Source organism: Egretta garzetta, unplaced genomic scaffold, assembly GCF_000687185.1.
Source record: "Egretta garzetta isolate BGI_Z169 unplaced genomic scaffold, ASM68718v1 scaffold200, whole genome shotgun sequence".
Lineage (NCBI taxonomy): Eukaryota > Metazoa > Chordata > Aves > Pelecaniformes > Ardeidae > Egretta > Egretta garzetta.
Genome location: NW_009258379.1, coordinates 42,598 through 62,372, shown reverse-complemented (window position 1 = coordinate 62,372; position 19,775 = coordinate 42,598). Strand labels below are relative to the sequence as shown.

The window sequence follows — 19,775 nt, the reverse complement described above, 5'->3', positions numbered from 1 at the left end:
GATATCTGATCTAGATGACTTTTCCTGCAAATAATTGAATTTGTTTTATTTATTGCCCTGTGGCCAAGGCCTATCTTCCTCCAATCCACCTGACTATTTCCATATCAATCTGCATTAATATTAGTTGGTTTACACAAAAGTGAATCAAAATCAGAAAAAAAATCTTTTGATATCTTGGGATCTTTGGCAGATCTTTCTTCCAGATCTTTCTGTGAATGTAGCCTTTTATTATAAAGCAGCTATTCAATTATTTGGCAAAAGCTGTATTGTTAATCTAAAAAAAAAAAAAAGTGACAGAGCTAGAAAAAACTAGGCCTAAATGTTACAAAAAAAATTTTCCAAGTTACTTATTTTTATTTGGGTCTTCCAGTCTTCACAATGTTTTAAAATTAATTTTTACTTGCCTCTTATAAATCATAAAGGTTAAAATTAAAAATTGAAATTATTTTTGCATTAACTAGCGGTTTAAATAAAACTCTGACTATCACAAGACAGAAAATATTACTATTGGAGCATATAATCTCTATTCATAAGCATTACCATTTTAAGCCAACACTAAACTAGAGGTTTTTCATGTAATGGAACAGGATATTAGCAACATGCAAAGAATGGACAACGCTCTGTGTGAACTTGTCTAAGAAAGAAAGAGAAGAAGACAGCCGAAGAACGTTAAATGGAAAGATAAATCTACAAGCACTATATTAAAAACAATAACATTTTCATACAGGATTAATTTCACAGTTGCCTAATTTTAGTTTGGAAAATTAACATGTATTTAGTAGCAACTAAGAGAATTGTTGTTCTTTTAGCAACCTTTTATGACAAAATTTGTAGCACCATTTTTTCCCAAATGATATTAAAGTACCAGTAGGTAGTAGTTTTCTTTCATGCATACTAAAAGATAGCTATTTAAAAGTGAAGAATTTAACCAATGCATTCAGGGTATATTATTGTTATGCAGTTAAGGCTAAATCACTTTAAAGGGATTCTGTCATGTACTCAGAGAGGGTTGTGGTTTTTTTTTTTTAATTTGAATAGCTTGACTTTCAACGGGGCAATACATTTATAAACTTACAACTTTAGGCACTTTTATGCCACAATTATTTGCTTACTAAAAAAAAAAAATATTAAAAAAAATTGTTTCAATCCTTGCTTCTCAATACATACAATACCATAACTTTGAAAAATGAGCTGACAGAAACCTCATGAAGTTCAAGTCCTTTATCTGGGACAGAATAACTCCATGCAGCAGGCAGGCTCGGTGCTGACCTGCCACAAAGCAGTTTTGCACAAAGTGACCTGGTGTCCTGCTTAACAACTAATTGAGCATGAATCAGAGTTATGCCCTTGCAGCAAAGGAAGCCAGCTGCATATTGGGCAAGAGTGCAGTCAGCAGCTGAGGAAAATCATTGTTAGTCTCTGCGCTGCTCTTGTGAGAGAGCAGCTGCAGTACGGTGTCCAGTTTGGGGCTTACAAATAGAGAAGAGACATCGATATGCTTACATGAGTGCAGCAGATGGCTGCCATGATGGCCAGTGGCTGGAGGACATGACACAGAGGGAGAGGCTGAAAGAATTTGTTGAGCCCGAAGAGAAAGCTAAGGGGAAAGCCTATTGCTGCTCGTAACTCGCTAAGAGCAGACACTGAGAAATTGAAGCCAAGCTCTCCTCAGAGATGCAGTGGAAGAAGATGAGACAATGGACACAGGTTTCAATGTAGGAAATTCCAAGTCAATGGAAGTATAAAAAGTGTTACCATGAGAATGATCAAACACTTGAACAGGGGACCCAGAGATGTTGTGGAATGTCCGTCCCTGGAGATTCTCAAAACCCAACATGAATAAGGTCCTGAGCAACCTGCTCTAACTGCACCTGCTAAATGACCTGTGGAGGTCTCTTCTATCCTACATGAAGTCTTACCTTTGAAAATCCTACCCAAACCTCTGAAGTCCATTTGATCAGAGCAGTTAAAGACTACTACATATTTTCCCAGGGCCTTTCCCATGTCTTTCGTTGTTTCTGTTTTACCAGTTCCAGCTGGTCCTGCTGGAGCTCCTCCCATGTTCATTCCCAAAGCCTGCGCTAAAGTTATATAGCACCTACAAATGTTAATTCATATTAATTTTATAAATCATACAAAAGATATACATGTGTGTGTGTGTATATATATATATATGATAACAATGAGTAATGTAATAGATTTTATGCAAATAGTAATGAAATAGCTCTTATATTGAAACATTAATTCCTGAACCAGTTCCACTGATTTCCATGAGTGAATGAAGTTCAGAGTGGTAAAAGTCACAAAATACAGCACTTAAACATTACTTATAAAAGCAAAAAAAAATTATCTGGTATTAATCTAGTTTTTTACAAACTGTGAATACTAGATAAGGTAAAAAAATAATGCAACCACGTAAAGGAATTGAATTGTCATTAACTCTTTTTGCAGCCATAAAGAACAGATTTTGCTGTTGACTTCTGCCATCTCTACATGCTCAATCTGTAGACATTTCATTAGGTTAGGTTACCTTTGTCTAAATCCTCAAGTGTGAAAGAATAAGGATATATGGCCTCTTCCATAATTATGGGTCTTTACAGTTCTAAGAAAAACAACCCTAAGCTTTACCCTTTTGGGTTTTTTTACAAGTCTTAAAAGCTTATACCACTGTTTCAGTTATATGTGAGTCTCAGTTATGATTTTTATTCATGGTAAGTTATGGAAGAGTAACGCTAAAGGAATTAAATTGCAAAGTTCCTATGCAAATGATGGGGCATCTTCACTGTCAAATCAACTCAATGTACTCGGAAAACTAAAGTATCTCTGGTTTTATATATAATTAAACAGAGTTTAATAACTAACTGGTTCCTACAGTGTAGCTTGAATCACTACAACATATTATGCCAAACTTGTACGACAGGGACCTTGATGTTTTCTAACCGATACCATTGGGGTCAAGGCAAATTTGGGGGTAGAATTTAACATTTTACATCAAAAATACTTGATTGTTGAGGGCAGTACAGTTCACTGCAGAAATGTACTGAACTTTCCATACTGTCACAATAGCAGTTCTACCTCTTCTGGAAAAATAAAGGTGTCCAAAAAGCTGTACAGACACAAAGCAAAGTGAACAATCGTATGTTGGAAGTTATTTTTGGTTCTTGAGGGGATATTTCTGCAAGTGAAGTATCTTTCGGCCTTCTATTTTCTCATTTGGTCAAAAGTGACATCTCAGGTCAGAAATAAATGAAGAATTTTGACAAAAAAAAAAAAAGCAGCTAAGAAGTTCCCAAGAGGAAAAAAAGAAAAATAAGTTCTCATTGTTAAGCCACATTTGAAACAAAATTAATGGTCATTTGCTTGCCTGGCTACTCAAGAATGGCAAGTGAGTGCATACAGCTGGGACTTTATCAACATCTAGATTCTTATGGACAAATCTAAATTGTTTCCCGGTACTAATAAGATGACAGACACTGACTGGTTGTCTTAGACTTTCAAACACATTGGTAGCCGCAAAATCTTTATAAAGTACCCTGTTATAGAATTTGAAATATTTGACCTAATCTTTTCTTCAATATAGAAATACTGCTAAACTTTACATTACTATGTAACCTTAAAATGATTAATTTCTCTTACTAATTTTTTTTTTTTATTAAGACTGGGCACTGATAAAACTTTTCTAGGAATCATAAAGTGTACAGATTAGTGAGACTCTATTTTACCTTTTCTAAAAGAGTATGATCAAGCAAATATATGAGAAGATTTTCATGAATGACCTAGCCCACACAGGACTTAATTCAGAATGTACCTCTTTGAAGATATATGTTAAACAAACACTATATATATTAGAAGTATTCATTATGTATAAGTGTTTTTCTAACCTGTCTGTAAGAGGCGTTATAACCAGACGATCAGTGCAACCCAGAAATTCATTCTGGTAAACAAAATCAACATCTGTAATGGATACCAAGACTTGATCAAAATCCTCTTTGAAGTAGAATCTAGACTGCTTTAACCATTCAAAATCAGTTGGTGATTTGATGTGCATTTTTACCTTAAAAGAAAGTAAATAAATTTATATAACTGAGCATCCATGTTTATTGTCTTTGATAACTGTGATAAAATGATGATTTTCATGAGAATAATGAGTGATTACTCAGGTTAAAGTTCCCATGTAAGTAAACTAAAATACATATAAGCATCACATAATATGTTCAGATGTATGCTAAACTGATATTAAAAAATGTCCTGATCACTGAACCTGATCATTACAACATCTGTGTTAATCAAATAAATAATAAAAAATTATTTTTGGTAGTGCAGCTCACCCTCCAACTGAAATTGGCAAACAACACACTGCTAAATCCATCAAACGCATTGGACAAAGGGCATGATGAAGGAAGGACCTGACTGAGGCATGGAAGGAAAATTGTGTAGAATCTAATAAGTTTGTGTCATCAGCAGTAAAAATATGTGAGAGATGTAGAGTTGACGTATGGCATTCCTCAAAGAATAAATTAATGTAAACAATTTAGCACAGTCTAAAAAGTTCAGGTATAGGATTGGCAGTATCTGTTGGTTTTAGTAGGGTTTTTGTTAGCCTTCTATGAATTCTTACAAAGGGAATCCCAGTAGCCTGCTCTCCAATGGAATAGGAGAGACACAAAGAAGAAACTAGGAGATATGGAAGATGTTGCTATCATTGCTGCAACTCTAGAATGGGTGGAGCTAAAGTGCAGCCTAGTGTCAACCACTGAGATTCTGTAATAAGCCGTGAGGAAATCATCTATGATGCTACAGCTGTAACACCGTCAGCAGACTCAACTTTTTCAGTTATGCAATACAACAGTTTTTTCAAGAAAGACAAAAACCTTTTGGTATGTCCTATCAAAACAATTCATTCGTTACGAAGAAGTGGAAAATTGAAATATTCTAAGGAAAGAGTAAAAATTTGGAGCAAATATTTAAATAACAGAACTGATGGATTTTATTCTACTTTAAGCAAAAATGCACTATTTTTACCACAATGATATTGTGGACATCTTTGTCTTACAAATGTATGCTTACACATGAGTAACTAGCTACCACATATAAGAAAAAAAAAATATTATGACAGAAAATGCACTTAATTATCAGAAATCAAAATCTGTACTTTACCAAATCATCAAAAATATCACGCTGATGCACATGAATGGTAACAAGCGTTTCAAATTTCACTCTGTCAAACTTGGAAAGATCATGTGTGGTCTGGCTAATCAACATATTCAGAATGTCCAGAAATCTCCCATTGGTTACTTGCATAATTTTTCTGTCCTCTTTAGCACTCTGTAGAGCTTCTTCTGAATCATGTGTCCACAACATTTGAATTCCCAGTAATCCAACCTACAGGTTTAAAATGTGAAAAAAATACAGAAGAATCACTTGCTGAACACTAGCGTTATTATAGAAGCCTTGGGTGTAACCGGAACAATAAATTATGGTGTAGAGAGTCCCAAGTTATCACTACATCCAGCATGATGGTACCTCACCAGGATACCGTGCCTGAGTTAATTGGCTCTCCTGTGGTACTGGAAACTCCTGAGAAAACACTTAAAAGCTTTAATGAAAATTGGTCACATACTGAAATACACACAAATTAAGGACGATTCTCATTTTCAGTTACAATCCCTTATGTTACTCCAGTATCACAAACTTAAACAGGTCTTGAACTGTGGGAGAGTTCTGAAAATTTCTCATTGACAATTCATAGCTAGTTAAAAAACATTTTAAAAAAAATGCTGTGCATTTCTACTGAACATGGGATGGTTTGCTATCTTTCTAACATGTTATGACTGGTGTACAGCCTAGAGAACATTGAACTACAAGTTATTTTGCTTCCAAATGAATCTAGAGAGTTATAGGATGTTGCATGTAAACTATAATCTCAGACTGATTCTGATTTACAATATCAGGCACACCCATGACAAAACAGGATAGACAAGAACTGTGTTAATGCTTTTTCCCTCCACATTTCTACATTCACAAAGCACTAAGACCTAAAAATTTTACTAAACCACTCTTTCTGTTTTTCGATCTCCCTGTACCTCTAGTGAGTTCATGGATACAGAGATGGTGTAGCAGGAAATATCACACCGTTTGAGTCATTAGGATATTATCAGTAGAGTCTAAACCAACTCTATTTTAGAATGACCAATTAGTCATAGGGGGAAAAAAAAAAATCTTTAATGTGACTTTTTCACACTACCTGTATTATTAAATTGTTATGAGAGTTATTAACTATAACTCAGAAGCTTCCAAGACAAGAAAAAGGCAGTTTGAAGGAAAGAAAATGTTTAAAATATTTCTCAGTATTTTTCCCAATTTCTTTTTTGTCCTATAAACCAGCTTTTCTTTCTCTGTACCTGAAATTTCTTGGCCAAAGACCATTTTCTTCTTCTTCCCCTTGTCCTCTCCCCCCTCACCCCCTCCTAACACAAATAATTCTTTGACCATAAAAACATTTGGATTAGCCAGTCATGGGAAAGAAGATCTTTGCAGATGGTAACAAAGCCACTTCAAAATGTCTGAAATGCACACAAAGCAGATGGTCCTTATCTGTTTAAAGAAAAGTAGCAGACTTTTAAAAATAAATACTGCTGAGATAATACATAATTACATCATAAATACAGCTTTAAGATAATTCTATTACATATTTCAGTGTACTGAATTTTCTTTTTTTAAATTAGCAATGTATCGTCTAGTTTCAATATTTGCAGAGTTTCTATTAAAAAAATTACACCCAGCACTGTACTAATTAGCAAATTACAGAGTCAGAATTTGTACAGGATGGGAAACAATTCATTACTTGTTAATTAAATTTATGAATTATCAGTAAGATGGGGGAGCCTCTAGGCAAACTAGAATCCTTCAAGATAGGCTTCTACTAGGACTGCATTATCATAGTGACAAATATATGAACTATGAGGTAAGTTTTGTAAATTATGAGATAAATAATCATAATCATAGCTCTTACAATCTTAACTTATGAGAGAGAAATCAATCTGCACATGAAATTTTATTTGCATTTGGAAGGGCTTCGATATCCATCACAGAAAATATAAGCTCTACTTTATATTCTCCAGGAGAAGAAAAAAGTCATTTTAAAGTAGATTACAAGAAAAATATTGTGCTATATATAGGGTACCAAAACTGAAGTCATTAAAGATTGCCTTCTACTGAGAAGATCCATATCCTTGTTTCCTCTATGAAAAGTTCCTCATGTAGACAATCCTGTATGCTCTTTACATCCCACCTGCCTGCACACACAACCCAGACTGCACACACAAATCCATGTCCTGTCATCTCACCTGTGCTGGGAAGTGATTAAGAAAATTCAGCAACTGATATCCTGGGTCACTAATTTGGTAATATGCTGCCCTGATTATGGCATGCAATGAAATCTGCTGCACACGCAATAAATCCTGCAACCAAAGTTCTACTGGTCCTTTTGCAATTACTGGAGTGTCCAACTGAAAAATTAATCCAAATGAAAGGTATAAAATAGAACATAGTTACCAAACTTCTGTTCAAAACTGTTAGTTACTAAATAGTTACTACATCTCTATTCAAGACAACTACAGGTTTAATTTCAATAAACATATTAGAAACTTATTTAATGAAGACATATTATAGTTTTGTTACACCAACCCTTGAAATGTTTATTTGTAATTAACAATAATTCAATTTAATATATACTTATATGTCCAATAATAGAACGATTTCTCTATTAACAACATCTTGGGGGTGGGGGGAAAGAAATTCAAAGAATTACTGGAATTTTTTCTCCTTCTCTTGATATGACTGCCAGTATTCGATCATAATCCTTTGGGTGAAATTCTACTTCATTTATATTGTCAGATATGGAAACCAGATGGGGCTGTAAGGATAATTCAGAAGTCATTCAATGTAAACATATAGCATTAGCAAACAGAAAATAAATCTCAAGATGTCAAGTAAGGTTACCCTGCAAGGGTTCATCTGAACCTACAGATGAATTTCAGGCCACCTGTAGGTAATAATGACAGAAATGGTTGTGTAGGATTTTACTTCCATTTGTTTTTTTTCTTTTTTACAGTTGCCAGAGGTGATCTAGCTGAACAGAGATCAGCTATTTTGTGAAATCAACTATCTTATCTCAGTCATCCCTCAGTATCAATCCAGACCAGGTGGACTATAAACCTTCAGGAGCAACCCAGACTGGCTAGACAAATTTTGCAATATGCAAAGCAAAAAAGACTCACAGGGTCCCTTCTGTTAGTTTAGTTGTGAAAGGAACCACCAGAAAATCACTTGATGGGACCATATTCTAATGTTCTGAATTCTGAAGATTTTTTAAAATTACAGATATCCATTTCATATTTTGTTACAGACTAAAAAGCAAGAAATTATTTTTTTTTCAAGAAAAGTCTATAAGAAAATGGTTACATTTTAATTTATTAAATGCTTTTCCCCATTTTATTTTTTTTGTTGTTGCTATAAGCAGAAAAAAAACCCCACCACACTAAAGTTGTACCTGAATTGTATGAGAATCACTTGCTTGTCCCAGAATTTCAAGAAGGGCAGGATCAGAAACAAAAAAGAATCTAGGAAACAGTAGTCTTTTCTTCTCTAAGTATCTTTAAAATTAAACAAGACTTTTATTAGAATATTTCATCTCTTCAATTTTTTCTTCATAAGAGTGAAAGTAAGACTGAAATACAGTATTTCATGTAAACCATTTACAAAATAATAATGCATTAAAAAAAAATAAAAAAAAAAATCAAACAATTCATACCCTGTAAGTGATTTCTGACATACTTCCAACTGTTCATGTAAATGAGGGAGAAGTTGCTCCATAGTTTCATCTCCAACACAGCAGCTAATTACATTTGGGTTTTCATGAGCTCGTTGCATTATTCTTATCCATGATTTGTCAATATTCTGAAAACGCTTTGCTTCCTATATATAGCAAAACCATAAGTAATTCTACAGTGCTTCTACATAATTTCTGTTGGAAATTATTACACAGATAGCTTTTAATACGCAATAATAGGCAAGCACTGTAAAGTTTACCTGGGGTAGCTGTTTTGCAATATCTCCCCCTACAAAAACAGCTTCAAGATAAATCCAGAGGTTCTGCACAACCAGCCATTCTTCAATTATGTCTGTAGAGCTGCTTAGTTTAGAAATCCAGCTCTGAATTTCTTTTTTAAATGGAGTATTGTATCTAAAAAAGGATGAGAAGCAGAAATTATTTAATTCTAAATAAAGCTATTATAAAATAAATATTTACATTAGTGAAAAAAAAAAACCAAACCAAACAACTCTGTATTGGTTTGCATGGCAAGGTTTTAGTAGCGGTGGGGCTTCTGTGAGAAGCTGCTAGAAGCTTCCTTTATGTCTGACAGAGCCAATGCCAGCCAGCTCCAAGACAGCCCCGCCACTAGCTGAGGCTGAGCCTATCAGCAACGGCGGTAGTGCCTCTGGGTTAACATATTTAAGGAGGGGAGGGGAAAACCTCCACCACAGCAATTGCAGTTGGAGAGAGGAGTGAGAATATGTGAGAAGGACAGCAAGGTCAGTGAAGAAGGGGAGGAGGCGCTCCAGGCACTAGAGCAGACATTCCCCTGCAGCCCCTTGCGAAGACCGTGGTGAGGCAGGCTGTCCCTCTGCAGCCCATGGAGGTCCATGTTGGAGCAGATCTCCACCTGCAGCCCGGGGAGGACCCCACGCTGGAGCAGGTGGATGCCCAAAGGAGGCTGTGACCCTGTGGGAAGCCTGCACTGGAGCAGGCTCCTGGCAGGGCCTGTGAACCAGTAGAGAGAGGAGCCTATGCTGGAGCAGTCTGCTCTTGAGGCACTGCACCCCATGGAGAGGAGGGACCCACGCTGGAGCAGTTGGTGAAGAACTGCAGCCTGTGGGAAAGACTCATGTTGGAGCAGTTCATGGAGCCCATGAACTGTCTCACTGTCTCCCGTGGCACGGACCCCACACTGGAGCTGGGGAAGAGTGTGAAAAGTCCTCCACCTGAGGAGGAAGGAGAAGCAGAGTGAACGTGTGATGAACTGACCCCAGCCCTCATTCCTCATCCCCCTATGCCACTCAAGGGGAGGAGGTAGGGAAAATCAGGAATGAAGTTAAATCCAGGAAAAAGGGAGAGGTGGGGGGAGGGTGTTTTAATATTTAGATTTATTTCTCATTACCCTACTCTGATTTGATTATGTAATAAATTAAGCTAATGTCCCCAAGTTGAGTCTGTTTTGCCTGAGATGGCAATTGTTGAGTGATCTCTCCCTGTCCTTATCTCAACCCAGGAGCCTCTTGTTGTATTTTCTCTGCCCTGTCCAGCTGAGTAGTGGAGTGATAGAGTGGCTTCGGTGGGCACCTGGCGTCCAGCCAGGGTCAACCCACACATTCACTTAGAGCATCTTGTGGAAAGTTTCTACAAGCTTGATTATATTCAATTAGATTGAGACAATAGTTTGCTGCTAATACATGTAAGTCTTCCACTTGAGGAAGTTTTTCATTAGACATTGTAACATTCTTTTTCATTAAAAAACAACATTCCATTCAAATTTACTGCTGATTTTGCCTCATAACAGTACAGTTCCTATCTCTCTATGTTTCTGAAAATACCACACACAATCAATTTCAAAGTACCTATTGGTCAGTAACGATCCAAGAATCATTAAACTGTCCTCCATCAGTGTTATAATTTCTGATGATTCAGTTCCCTTTAACAGTAACTCTCCTCTGCCTTTGAATGATGAAAAGCTCAGAACTTGGCTTCCCCAAATGTCAGCTATTTGAGATAGTTTGGCTTCTATATCCTTTTCCTTTGTAGCAGATATGCATATATCCTGCAAAGAAAGAACCATTTTTTTTTAGAATATTCATTCTTCAGAAAAGAAATCTTTCCTGATATTACACATCTAGTAATAAGAGTATTTAAAACCAACATATGATGTTATATACAATACTATAGAAACCTGTCACACAAATGCAGAGATCACAGTACTAATTTTATTCACTCAAATGACATGTATGGATAACTGAAGAGTGCACGCTTGGAAATGCATGGACATACCATTTCTGTAGCTTGCTTTTGTTATTTCTGCATAACAAGATTTCTGAATCATCATTTCTACAAGGTTCAGGGCAGCGATGTAGACTTATCACAAGATGAACTCTCAGTTTTACACATTTCAATTCATAGAATCAGAATCTAAGAACAGCTTAGGTTGGAAAGGTCATCAAGTCCAACATTCTATTCAAAATTAAGCAGATCACCTTGGAATGCTTCCATTTGAGTACAAATATAACAATAACTTTTGCATGCATATTTACCCTATAAAACTTGCAAACTCCACTGAGAGTTTTTTTCAGGTTAAGTGGGGGATCTTTTGAAATTGTATGGTTCAGAAGAAGCCATAAAGATCTAGAAAATTATTCATATTAAATATTAATAAGCATGGAGCCTTCCTCTAAAATTTCTCATTTATTTACAAATCTTTGAGAGTTAAAAAGAGTTAAAAATCTAGGTGACCATGATCATTTGAAGTTTTGTTTGGTTTATTCCCTGTTTAAAAAGACGTAAGAAAAACATAGAAAATAGGGCCAGGAAGAATGGGAAGAGATTATCTAGAAATAAGTGTCCAAAGATTCCAGCTGCTACCTCTGTCTTTGTTCGTATGGGTAAGAACTTCCAAATAAAATACAAATTATTTTAAACTACTGTGGTCTGATTGAGAGTCAAGGACTTTAACAAAGTAAAAAACATTTTTTAAAAAGGTGATAATTTCATAAGAAATCATATTATTTTTGCTGACAATATAAAATGAACAAGGAGGGAAAAAAATGCATGGACCTACCTCAATATCATCTTTATGTTTAAGAATTGGTGCTTCCATGATGTTTCGAAGGCAAAAGGAATCAGATTCTATATCAAACTGATGTCCTGTTGTTTCAGCAATACGATTCCAGTGTCTTTGCTTCATTGCTTTGTTGGTCATCATTTCCAACAAAGGACAAGACTCACTAAAATCATCAATTTTTTTCTTGAGATCTAAAAATGCTTGCCAGTGTTGGAGTCCTTTAGGTAGTCTACGGCACCTGCAGTTAAGGTAAGTTTACACAGTAGTAAATTACTCTTTTGTCAAAATAAGAATTTTTAAAATGTTTAAAACAGACAAGGTATATGAATTAGCTTGTACTGAGGTCAACATTTTCTCTGTAAAATTCCAGCTTGTGTCAATTTGTCTACCTTTTTAGGAAAAACTAATGCAAATGCCCTAATAACAAATCGTAATATTTAGCAGTTTTAACCACTGGTATGTTCTATGCAAAAACCCAGAAATATTGCAGTTTGCATTAAAACATAGCTTACCTGCTGGTTATCGTCACAAACTCTTTATTGACAAACAAAAACCAAAGCAAAAAGAGTTAAATTCCACAATGTGACATCACAGAACAGCTTTTTCTTTAGAAAACCAGGCAAAACATTAATATTTTTACAAATTTCTCTGTTTGCAGCCATTCTTTTCATTCATTAGTAAAACATTAATGTTGGGTTCAGTGATTTGGGACACAGGAATCAGATACAGCAAAGAGGCCAATTTTGAATGACATGCTGCAGGTTCCAGAGCTGGGAGCCCTGTTGTCCTTATGGAGTCTTGTGAACCAGGAGATGCTGTTTTATAGAAGGACAAGATACTGTCAGTTGGTGCCTATCAACATCTTGCTTCTTTAAGAGACTCTTAATCCCTGAAATTCTAACAGCATATATAACCTCAAAGTTGGGAAAGAAAAATACTCCTTGGTACCTATTTCCTTGAAGGTTTATTAGTCTCTAGTTAATGTTTCCCACTTAGAAATTCAGAAATAATGCAAATTTAAGACCCAACCTTCAACTCTGACTGTCAAAAGTGCAATTTCAAAACTATGGAAATTCTTCACTTACAAATTTTATGCCTTATAATGACAAATTTTATATATCAGTTAACCTTCAGGAAAACATATTTACTAGACTACCGTGACAGCCTGGGCTAGAAGCCAATAAAAAAGAAAAAGTTCAAATAAAAAAATTCCATTCTGTGGTACAGAATCCCCTAGTTTAGGAAGGTTATGCACTATTTTTGGTTTACCTTAACACATCAGTGTGATAAGCCACGAAAAACTGCCAAAGTAATGCCAAGAGGTCAGATATGTTGACAAATGGAGAATGGAAGGAAGTGATGGGCAAATAGGTGGGATATGTACGTAACAACCTAAGAAAGAACTATTTATACTGAAGGTTTTCCTCTTTGCTGCTGTTACAAAAGTAATTGCCCTTTTATACACTTCTATTTGAACTACCTTAACCAAATATCAATTTCAGACAGTAATATAATTTAGGTCTTGTGGAGCTCTGTATTTCAGCAATTAGATTTTAACATTATCTAAGATTGATTTAAAGCTGTTTTAATAGGCCTGCACTGCTTTATAAGTGTAGTATAGCTATACTCTAAAATACCAAATACTGGCCCAAGTACAAACATACATCAATTAGTCATGCTGTTATTTTGGACATTAAGAATGAAAGATTGTAGAATATTGTTGATAGGAGGATGGGGGGTGCAAAAAAAAAAAAGTGCTCAAAGAAAGCTGGAGTTATTTTAGGATGGAGCTTGCTAAGCTGATAACAGGACTCTATCAGGTAGCAGGAGAGTTGAGGACTGCACTCAGTGATGCAGTTATTCTGTTGTAAAATAATTCTTGTCCTAGTCTTCTATAGATGTACATTTGAACATATTAAAAGTAAAGTTAAATTAAAAGGCTAGAAAGTACTTCCGAATCAAACCAATCCATCTAATCCTCTTAACAGTGTCAAAGCCATTTTAAGCTTTCAGCATTACTGCAATATTTGCAAGTTTTTTTACAAACCTGTACTGTTTGAGATACTCATCATTCTTCATGTATTTGAAATGGCAGAAATGTTTTTAAAAGTGGATAGAATATTCTAAAAGACTCATAAATGTTATTCTTGTATTCAGGACTTAAAAATCAATGGGCTAATCCTCCTAGTTGAAGAACTTACCTTTTACAAATAAACTTTCAGTTCTCCTAACCTCTTGGTCGGTTTACCTAAGAGGATCGACTCTTCAACCGATCGTATGCCCTTCGATTATCAAAACTACAGGTAAAAGGCTGGTTAACTAAAAGTATAGTGTTATTCCACTCTTACTTGAAGAATCTTACTACTTTTTGATAAAACTTATTCATGGAAGTTTTGTATTTAAATATATCAAATAGCTTTACTGAAGTAATCTAAATCTTAATGTATTTAACATCAATAATAATTCATATTATGAACATACCTGTTTTGAAAATCCAGAAGTTCAGCATTAATTTTTTCAATATCTACATCTGTCCAAAGTATCTCATAATAACCATTTATATTGTTTATTACAGTATCATATAATCCATACAATTTCTGCAGCAAGCCTAACTCCTTCCTGGGGAGGGGGGAGGAACCAAACAAAAAAAGATCAACTATTTGGATATCTCACAATAGTTAAATACCTGGTATATGTAATATTACTACCAAAAAAAATAGGTAGATCACTTAGATCACGTTTCTTAATGTAAAAAAAAAGAACACTTGAGGAATAAAATCCACAGAAAAAGAGCAGGCAGATGCTGATCTATAAACTGCCAGAAAGGGTCGGATCCTCATCTGGTGTGAATCATCATCAAACCATTGAAATGGCTGGTGCAGAAACTTTAGAATCTGATTCCCCTTTGTATCGCTGCTCAAAATATTCAGACTTTCATAAAAACTCTAGTTATATTTTTCATATGTGATGAAACACTGACTTTTCCTTGCCTTTTCCTTGTTCGTTCTTTGCACCATATCTTAATACATAATGCTGTATGTGTATATACATATATATTTCTAGGACATGGTATTCTACCACTTTATATAGTATTTACATGTAGTAAAATAATCTGGTATGGGTCTGTTACCATAAAAAAATAAATCCAATTATTTTTATTGGCAAGTTCATTAGATCACTAATCTTTTCATTGATTTTTTTCTTTTTTAAATTTAATTTAAGGACATAGAAACTTTCCATATTGTAATATTTCCCTCTTTGGTATACCCTAAACCTTTCCCACATACTTAATAAACACCTAAGACAGCTGTATTTCCACTGTTACCTGACTTTATGCAAAACTTCATAGTCTGTTACAGGCAATCCAAACAACTGTTCACCAGATGAGTATGTGATAAACTTTCTCCACAGCTCATCAAAGTTAGCCTGATAAAATTAGGATTCACACAGACAAGATGAAAATATGCTTATAAGTTTTAATTTAAAATTGTCTAATAATAAATCATTAAACAGTTCTAAACTTGTCTTAAAAAAATCTACTAGAAACATACTTAAATGTCTGAAAATATTTTTGATCTAAAATTTTGAACAATTCTCATGTAATATAATACTCAAATCCACATCCTGAATTCAAAGACCGAAAGTTTCTATAAGAAGCAATAATTTGAGGAAGTGTTTTATAAAAATGGTATGTGGAATTCATTTCACATCATCGAGGAGAAAAAAAAAAAAAAAATTGTACCAGAAGGTAAAATATACAGCCTGAAAAAAAACCAACAAAGAGTGCCAAAAAATGCAACTACTTTCAAAGTATAACTGCTGTCCAAAGGATACGATCGCCATATAAAAGTGGAAAGAAGAAAGAATTTGGCACTTACTATTCATAAGTACAAAACATTCTCTTGGCAAAATAATAAATACAGCAATTTCAACCAATATCACTCCAGTTTTAGTATATATTAGATGCATTAGGAGTTTTAAGCACCTTCTGTTAATTACTTAGCACTTTCCACAAACTTTGAATTTACTTTTATAGAGTCTATTAAATATGTAAGGGACTGACACAAGTCCTGTTGAAAAAAATCTTCAAGTTAATATAACTTGCAGAGAAAGGAAGAAGGATTAAAAACAGATTACAAACTGGTTATGGACCTATGAACTAAGGTCAAACCAAACAAATATTAAGTAGAAAGACAATTATCTAATAGAAAACATGATATTAAAAGATGAAAAGATTGGCTCATGACTGATATATAACCTGTTTTCAGTCATTATCAAGTTGTCATACTCGACTCTTCCCTGTTCTACTGCCTTTATTACTTCAGGTTGATAATTTCTGCTCACAAAATGTGCACAGTGAAGCAAAATTACGCATCAATCAGTCCTTCCACATTAAGGAAAACATTGCCTGATAGAAACTAAAGTATAGATAACATAACATAATAACACAGAATATCTACCAAGACACATTTTCCAAAGATTGTAAACGTGTCTTTTTCTGAACTTGTTTTGATAAGCAATAGCAGATCTAATTGTAATTATTTGGCAACTCAACAGCTTATTTCCTTACCTGAAAGATCTGTAGCCTATTACTGGCTTCCTGAGGTGCAATACTTGGAACCATAGGTCCTTCCTTTTGAATAAACAGTTAACAAAAATTGCATATTAATTCTCAAGGTGATTGAAGGCCACTATATATTTACAGGTTATCACAAAATGCATATTTTCTTGGTAGTCAAAACCTATTCAAGTTATGTACCTTGGGAATGCAATAGATATAATGGCAAATCTAAGAAAAGATAACTTTTATGAAATTGAAAAAGCTTTATCTTATTTATTAAACTGAATAGGACTAGACTTTCATTTTTCATGTTTTCTTCTTGTGCTGAAAATAAAATACCCAGTGAGTGGCCCGAGATCATCTTTTTTAATGTTGATGTGTGAGCAAAGATGTCACAACATGTGCTACAATTTCTAAATTAATTTCTAAATTCAGATTTCACAGCAAGCTGTACAACCAGGGATTTTTTCTTTCCTTATAGAGCTGTGTGCACTCCTATGTAGAATAAAATGGTGGCACCTAACAGCTGCAAACTGAAAATGTTGAAAAACTAAGTACAAGCCTTACAGATAACTACTAAATCAATTTACCGTTTCATATGACATTTCGAAGTTTGACACATCCTCCCGAAAAACTGCGACAGATTCTAGCAAATTACTCTTAAATTTGGGCTGAACTTGAACCAATTCATCTTGAACTTTGGTCTGACATACAAAAGATTAAAATCAAAGTTATTTCTTTAAAAAGTTCTATATAAACTGAAATTATAAATAAGAAGTATTAAAATTCTGAACAAAAAGTAAGTATTTGAAGCTAAATAGATTTTTTTTCCTTTTATGGTGTTAGATGTTCAGTTTTTGAGATGAAAAGTAGAGAGAAAAAAAACAACTAAAAACCATAACAAAATTTCCCCTCCATCTTTAAGTGAACATGTTCCATTAGAAGAGCATGGGGGAACAAAAGGACACAGAAAAGGGAAAAAGAAAGATCCTATTCTCTTCCTTCCTTCCCTGCCTCCCAAAAACCTCTCAAAACCCAAAGTGTTAGGGTCCTCTTCCTCATGGATGGCTCAGTCTTCTCTTTAACAACTTTCTTATTCTTTGTTCAAAAGCTTGACAGAAAGAAACAAGAGCTGCATGAAATGGAAACGTATAATATAATTCTGAGCTCTTGAGTGAGGTCTTGCGTCCTTTCCACAGTGATTAATCTGTGGGGCAGGATCTAACTTAATTGTTCCAACAAAGTACCTACGTACCTCCATCTAACCTTCCACACTACAGAAAATATTCAATAAACACTGAGCTTTTGAGGGATATAAGGCAGTCCTAAGCAATAAAGGCAAATGTGCAATCCCCACTTAGGGGTAAGGACACAGGCAGAGTATGCACTTCTTCAAAACAGCTAATCTAAGGGCAGTAATCTTCCTGATCAAACAAAAATGACACAAAAACTGGAAATGAAGGACAGCAGAAAGAGCAGAGACATAATAAATGTCTGATTTTCTCACAGGTTTTAAGCATATATCTAAAAGCTACAATAATGTTCAAATATTAAAGAGCACTATAAAAATAAAATTAGAAAATGAACATACTAATCAAAGGTATAGGCACTAGTGTGCAACTGAGGCCACGAGTGAGAGGACAGAGCCAAGTGACAATTGTTCCCACACTGTCATTTATACTCTGAAAAAAGCACATGAAGACAAATGGAAAATGACATAGTTTTATGTACTTACAGCTTTGTTCTGTAATTTATTAAAAGAATATCTGAGTGTATCAACTCCTTCTGATTCCTCTTTTGTAACCTCAACTTCAAATGTATTTAAGATGGCATAGGCTTCCTAGATGAAAAAATTAAACCTTAGGAATGATGCATGTTATGTTCACTTGCAGGAACATAGATCCAATTTGTAAGCAAGATTTCAAAGAAAATCTGTTCGTGTAATTTAGGTATAAAATATTTACTCATTTTTTTAAAATAAGGTTGATGAATGAAGAACTAGGGAACAACAGCAAAAAATATTTCTCAAAGATGTCTTGGATTAAGTACGAGAAAAAAAATACACAAACACAATAAATGTAGTGTTAAAACTATCTCAAATTTTATCATCTCAATGGTATTTTTATTCCATGGATCTACATTCCACCTGAATGCATATTTTGATGAATTTTTCCTAACTCTGAATAATTACGCGCACTAAACTACACATTTTTAAATGTTTTGCCGTATCATCTATAAAATATTTATTACTGTGTTTGCCAAACTATCAAATGACTGCATATGTAGCTGTTACAAAACAAACCTTTCTATCAGCCTGTTCTCATTTGCAATTTGTTTGCATATCTTCTGCTCTATTATCCTCTTCCTACACACATGGTATTATTTAAAAATAAGTTAATTTTCACATTTTATAGTTTCCCAACAGGTAGGCAAAAGATTTGCTAATGAAGACAAACAAACAGCAGTGTGCATTATGTAGCTGCTCCTTTGACCTATGTCTTGTATTCTGTGCAGTTTGTGATGGTTGATAAACACAGTTGTTTATTCCATGCAGATATCTACACTTAGAACTCTCTCCTGTTCAGCTTCTGAGAGGTATAGACTGAACCATTAAGGTTGAAAGGGGCCTCTGGAGATTGCCTAGTTCAACCCCCCTGCTCAGAGCAGGGTCACCTAAATCAGGTTGCCCAGGACCATGTCCAGTCAGGTTTTGAATATCTTCAAAGATGGAGAGTTCACAACCACTCTGGGCAACCTGTTCCAGTGTTTCAGCACCCTCACAGCACATTTTCCCTAGGTTTAAATGGAGTTTACTGTATTTCAATTCATGCCCATTGCCTCTTGTCCTGCTACTGACTGCCACTGAGAAGAGTCTGGTTCCCTCTTCCTTCCTAGCACCCATCAGGTACTTATACACATTGATAAAATACCTCTTGCACCTTCATTCTCCAGAAAAAATATTTTCCGGTCTCTCAGCCTCTCATAGGTCAGATTGACCAATTGCTTAATCAGCTTTGGCTGAACTCACTCCACTATGCCCATGTCTCTCTTGTACTGGGAAGCCCAGAACTGGGTACAGCACTCCAGATAAGTCTCATACCCCAGAGTAGTGGGGATCCCTCCCTTAACCTGCTGGATGCATAACTCCTAATACAGCCCAGGATACCCTTAACATTCTTTGACGCAAGGACACTTTGCTGGCTTACATTCAACTTGAGGTACACCAAGAAACAGGATTTTTTTTCTGCAAAGCTACTTCCTACCCAGCCTGTACTGGTGCCTAGGGTTATTAATCTCCTGGAGCAGGACTTGGCATCTCCCTT

At 35.0% G+C, this 19,775-nt stretch overlaps 1 protein-coding gene across 1 annotated transcript in view; it reads right to left on the bottom strand.

Annotated features, from left to right (window-relative positions):
• Positions 1 to 19,775, bottom strand: part of DNAH8 (dynein axonemal heavy chain 8) — a 131,726-nt gene that overhangs the window by 72,141 nt on the left and 39,810 nt on the right. The window contains 15 exon segments of the mRNA XM_009640728.1: positions 1,920 to 2,098; positions 3,882 to 4,054; positions 5,158 to 5,382; positions 7,347 to 7,508; positions 7,811 to 7,915; positions 8,552 to 8,654; positions 8,813 to 8,976; positions 9,091 to 9,244; positions 10,678 to 10,877; positions 11,889 to 12,129; positions 14,373 to 14,510; positions 15,217 to 15,317; positions 16,462 to 16,524; positions 17,043 to 17,156; positions 18,188 to 18,292. Coding sequence (XP_009639023.1) covers positions 1,920 to 2,098; positions 3,882 to 4,054; positions 5,158 to 5,382; positions 7,347 to 7,508; positions 7,811 to 7,915; positions 8,552 to 8,654; positions 8,813 to 8,976; positions 9,091 to 9,244; positions 10,678 to 10,877; positions 11,889 to 12,129; positions 14,373 to 14,510; positions 15,217 to 15,317; positions 16,462 to 16,524; positions 17,043 to 17,156; positions 18,188 to 18,292 — 2,227 coding nt within the window.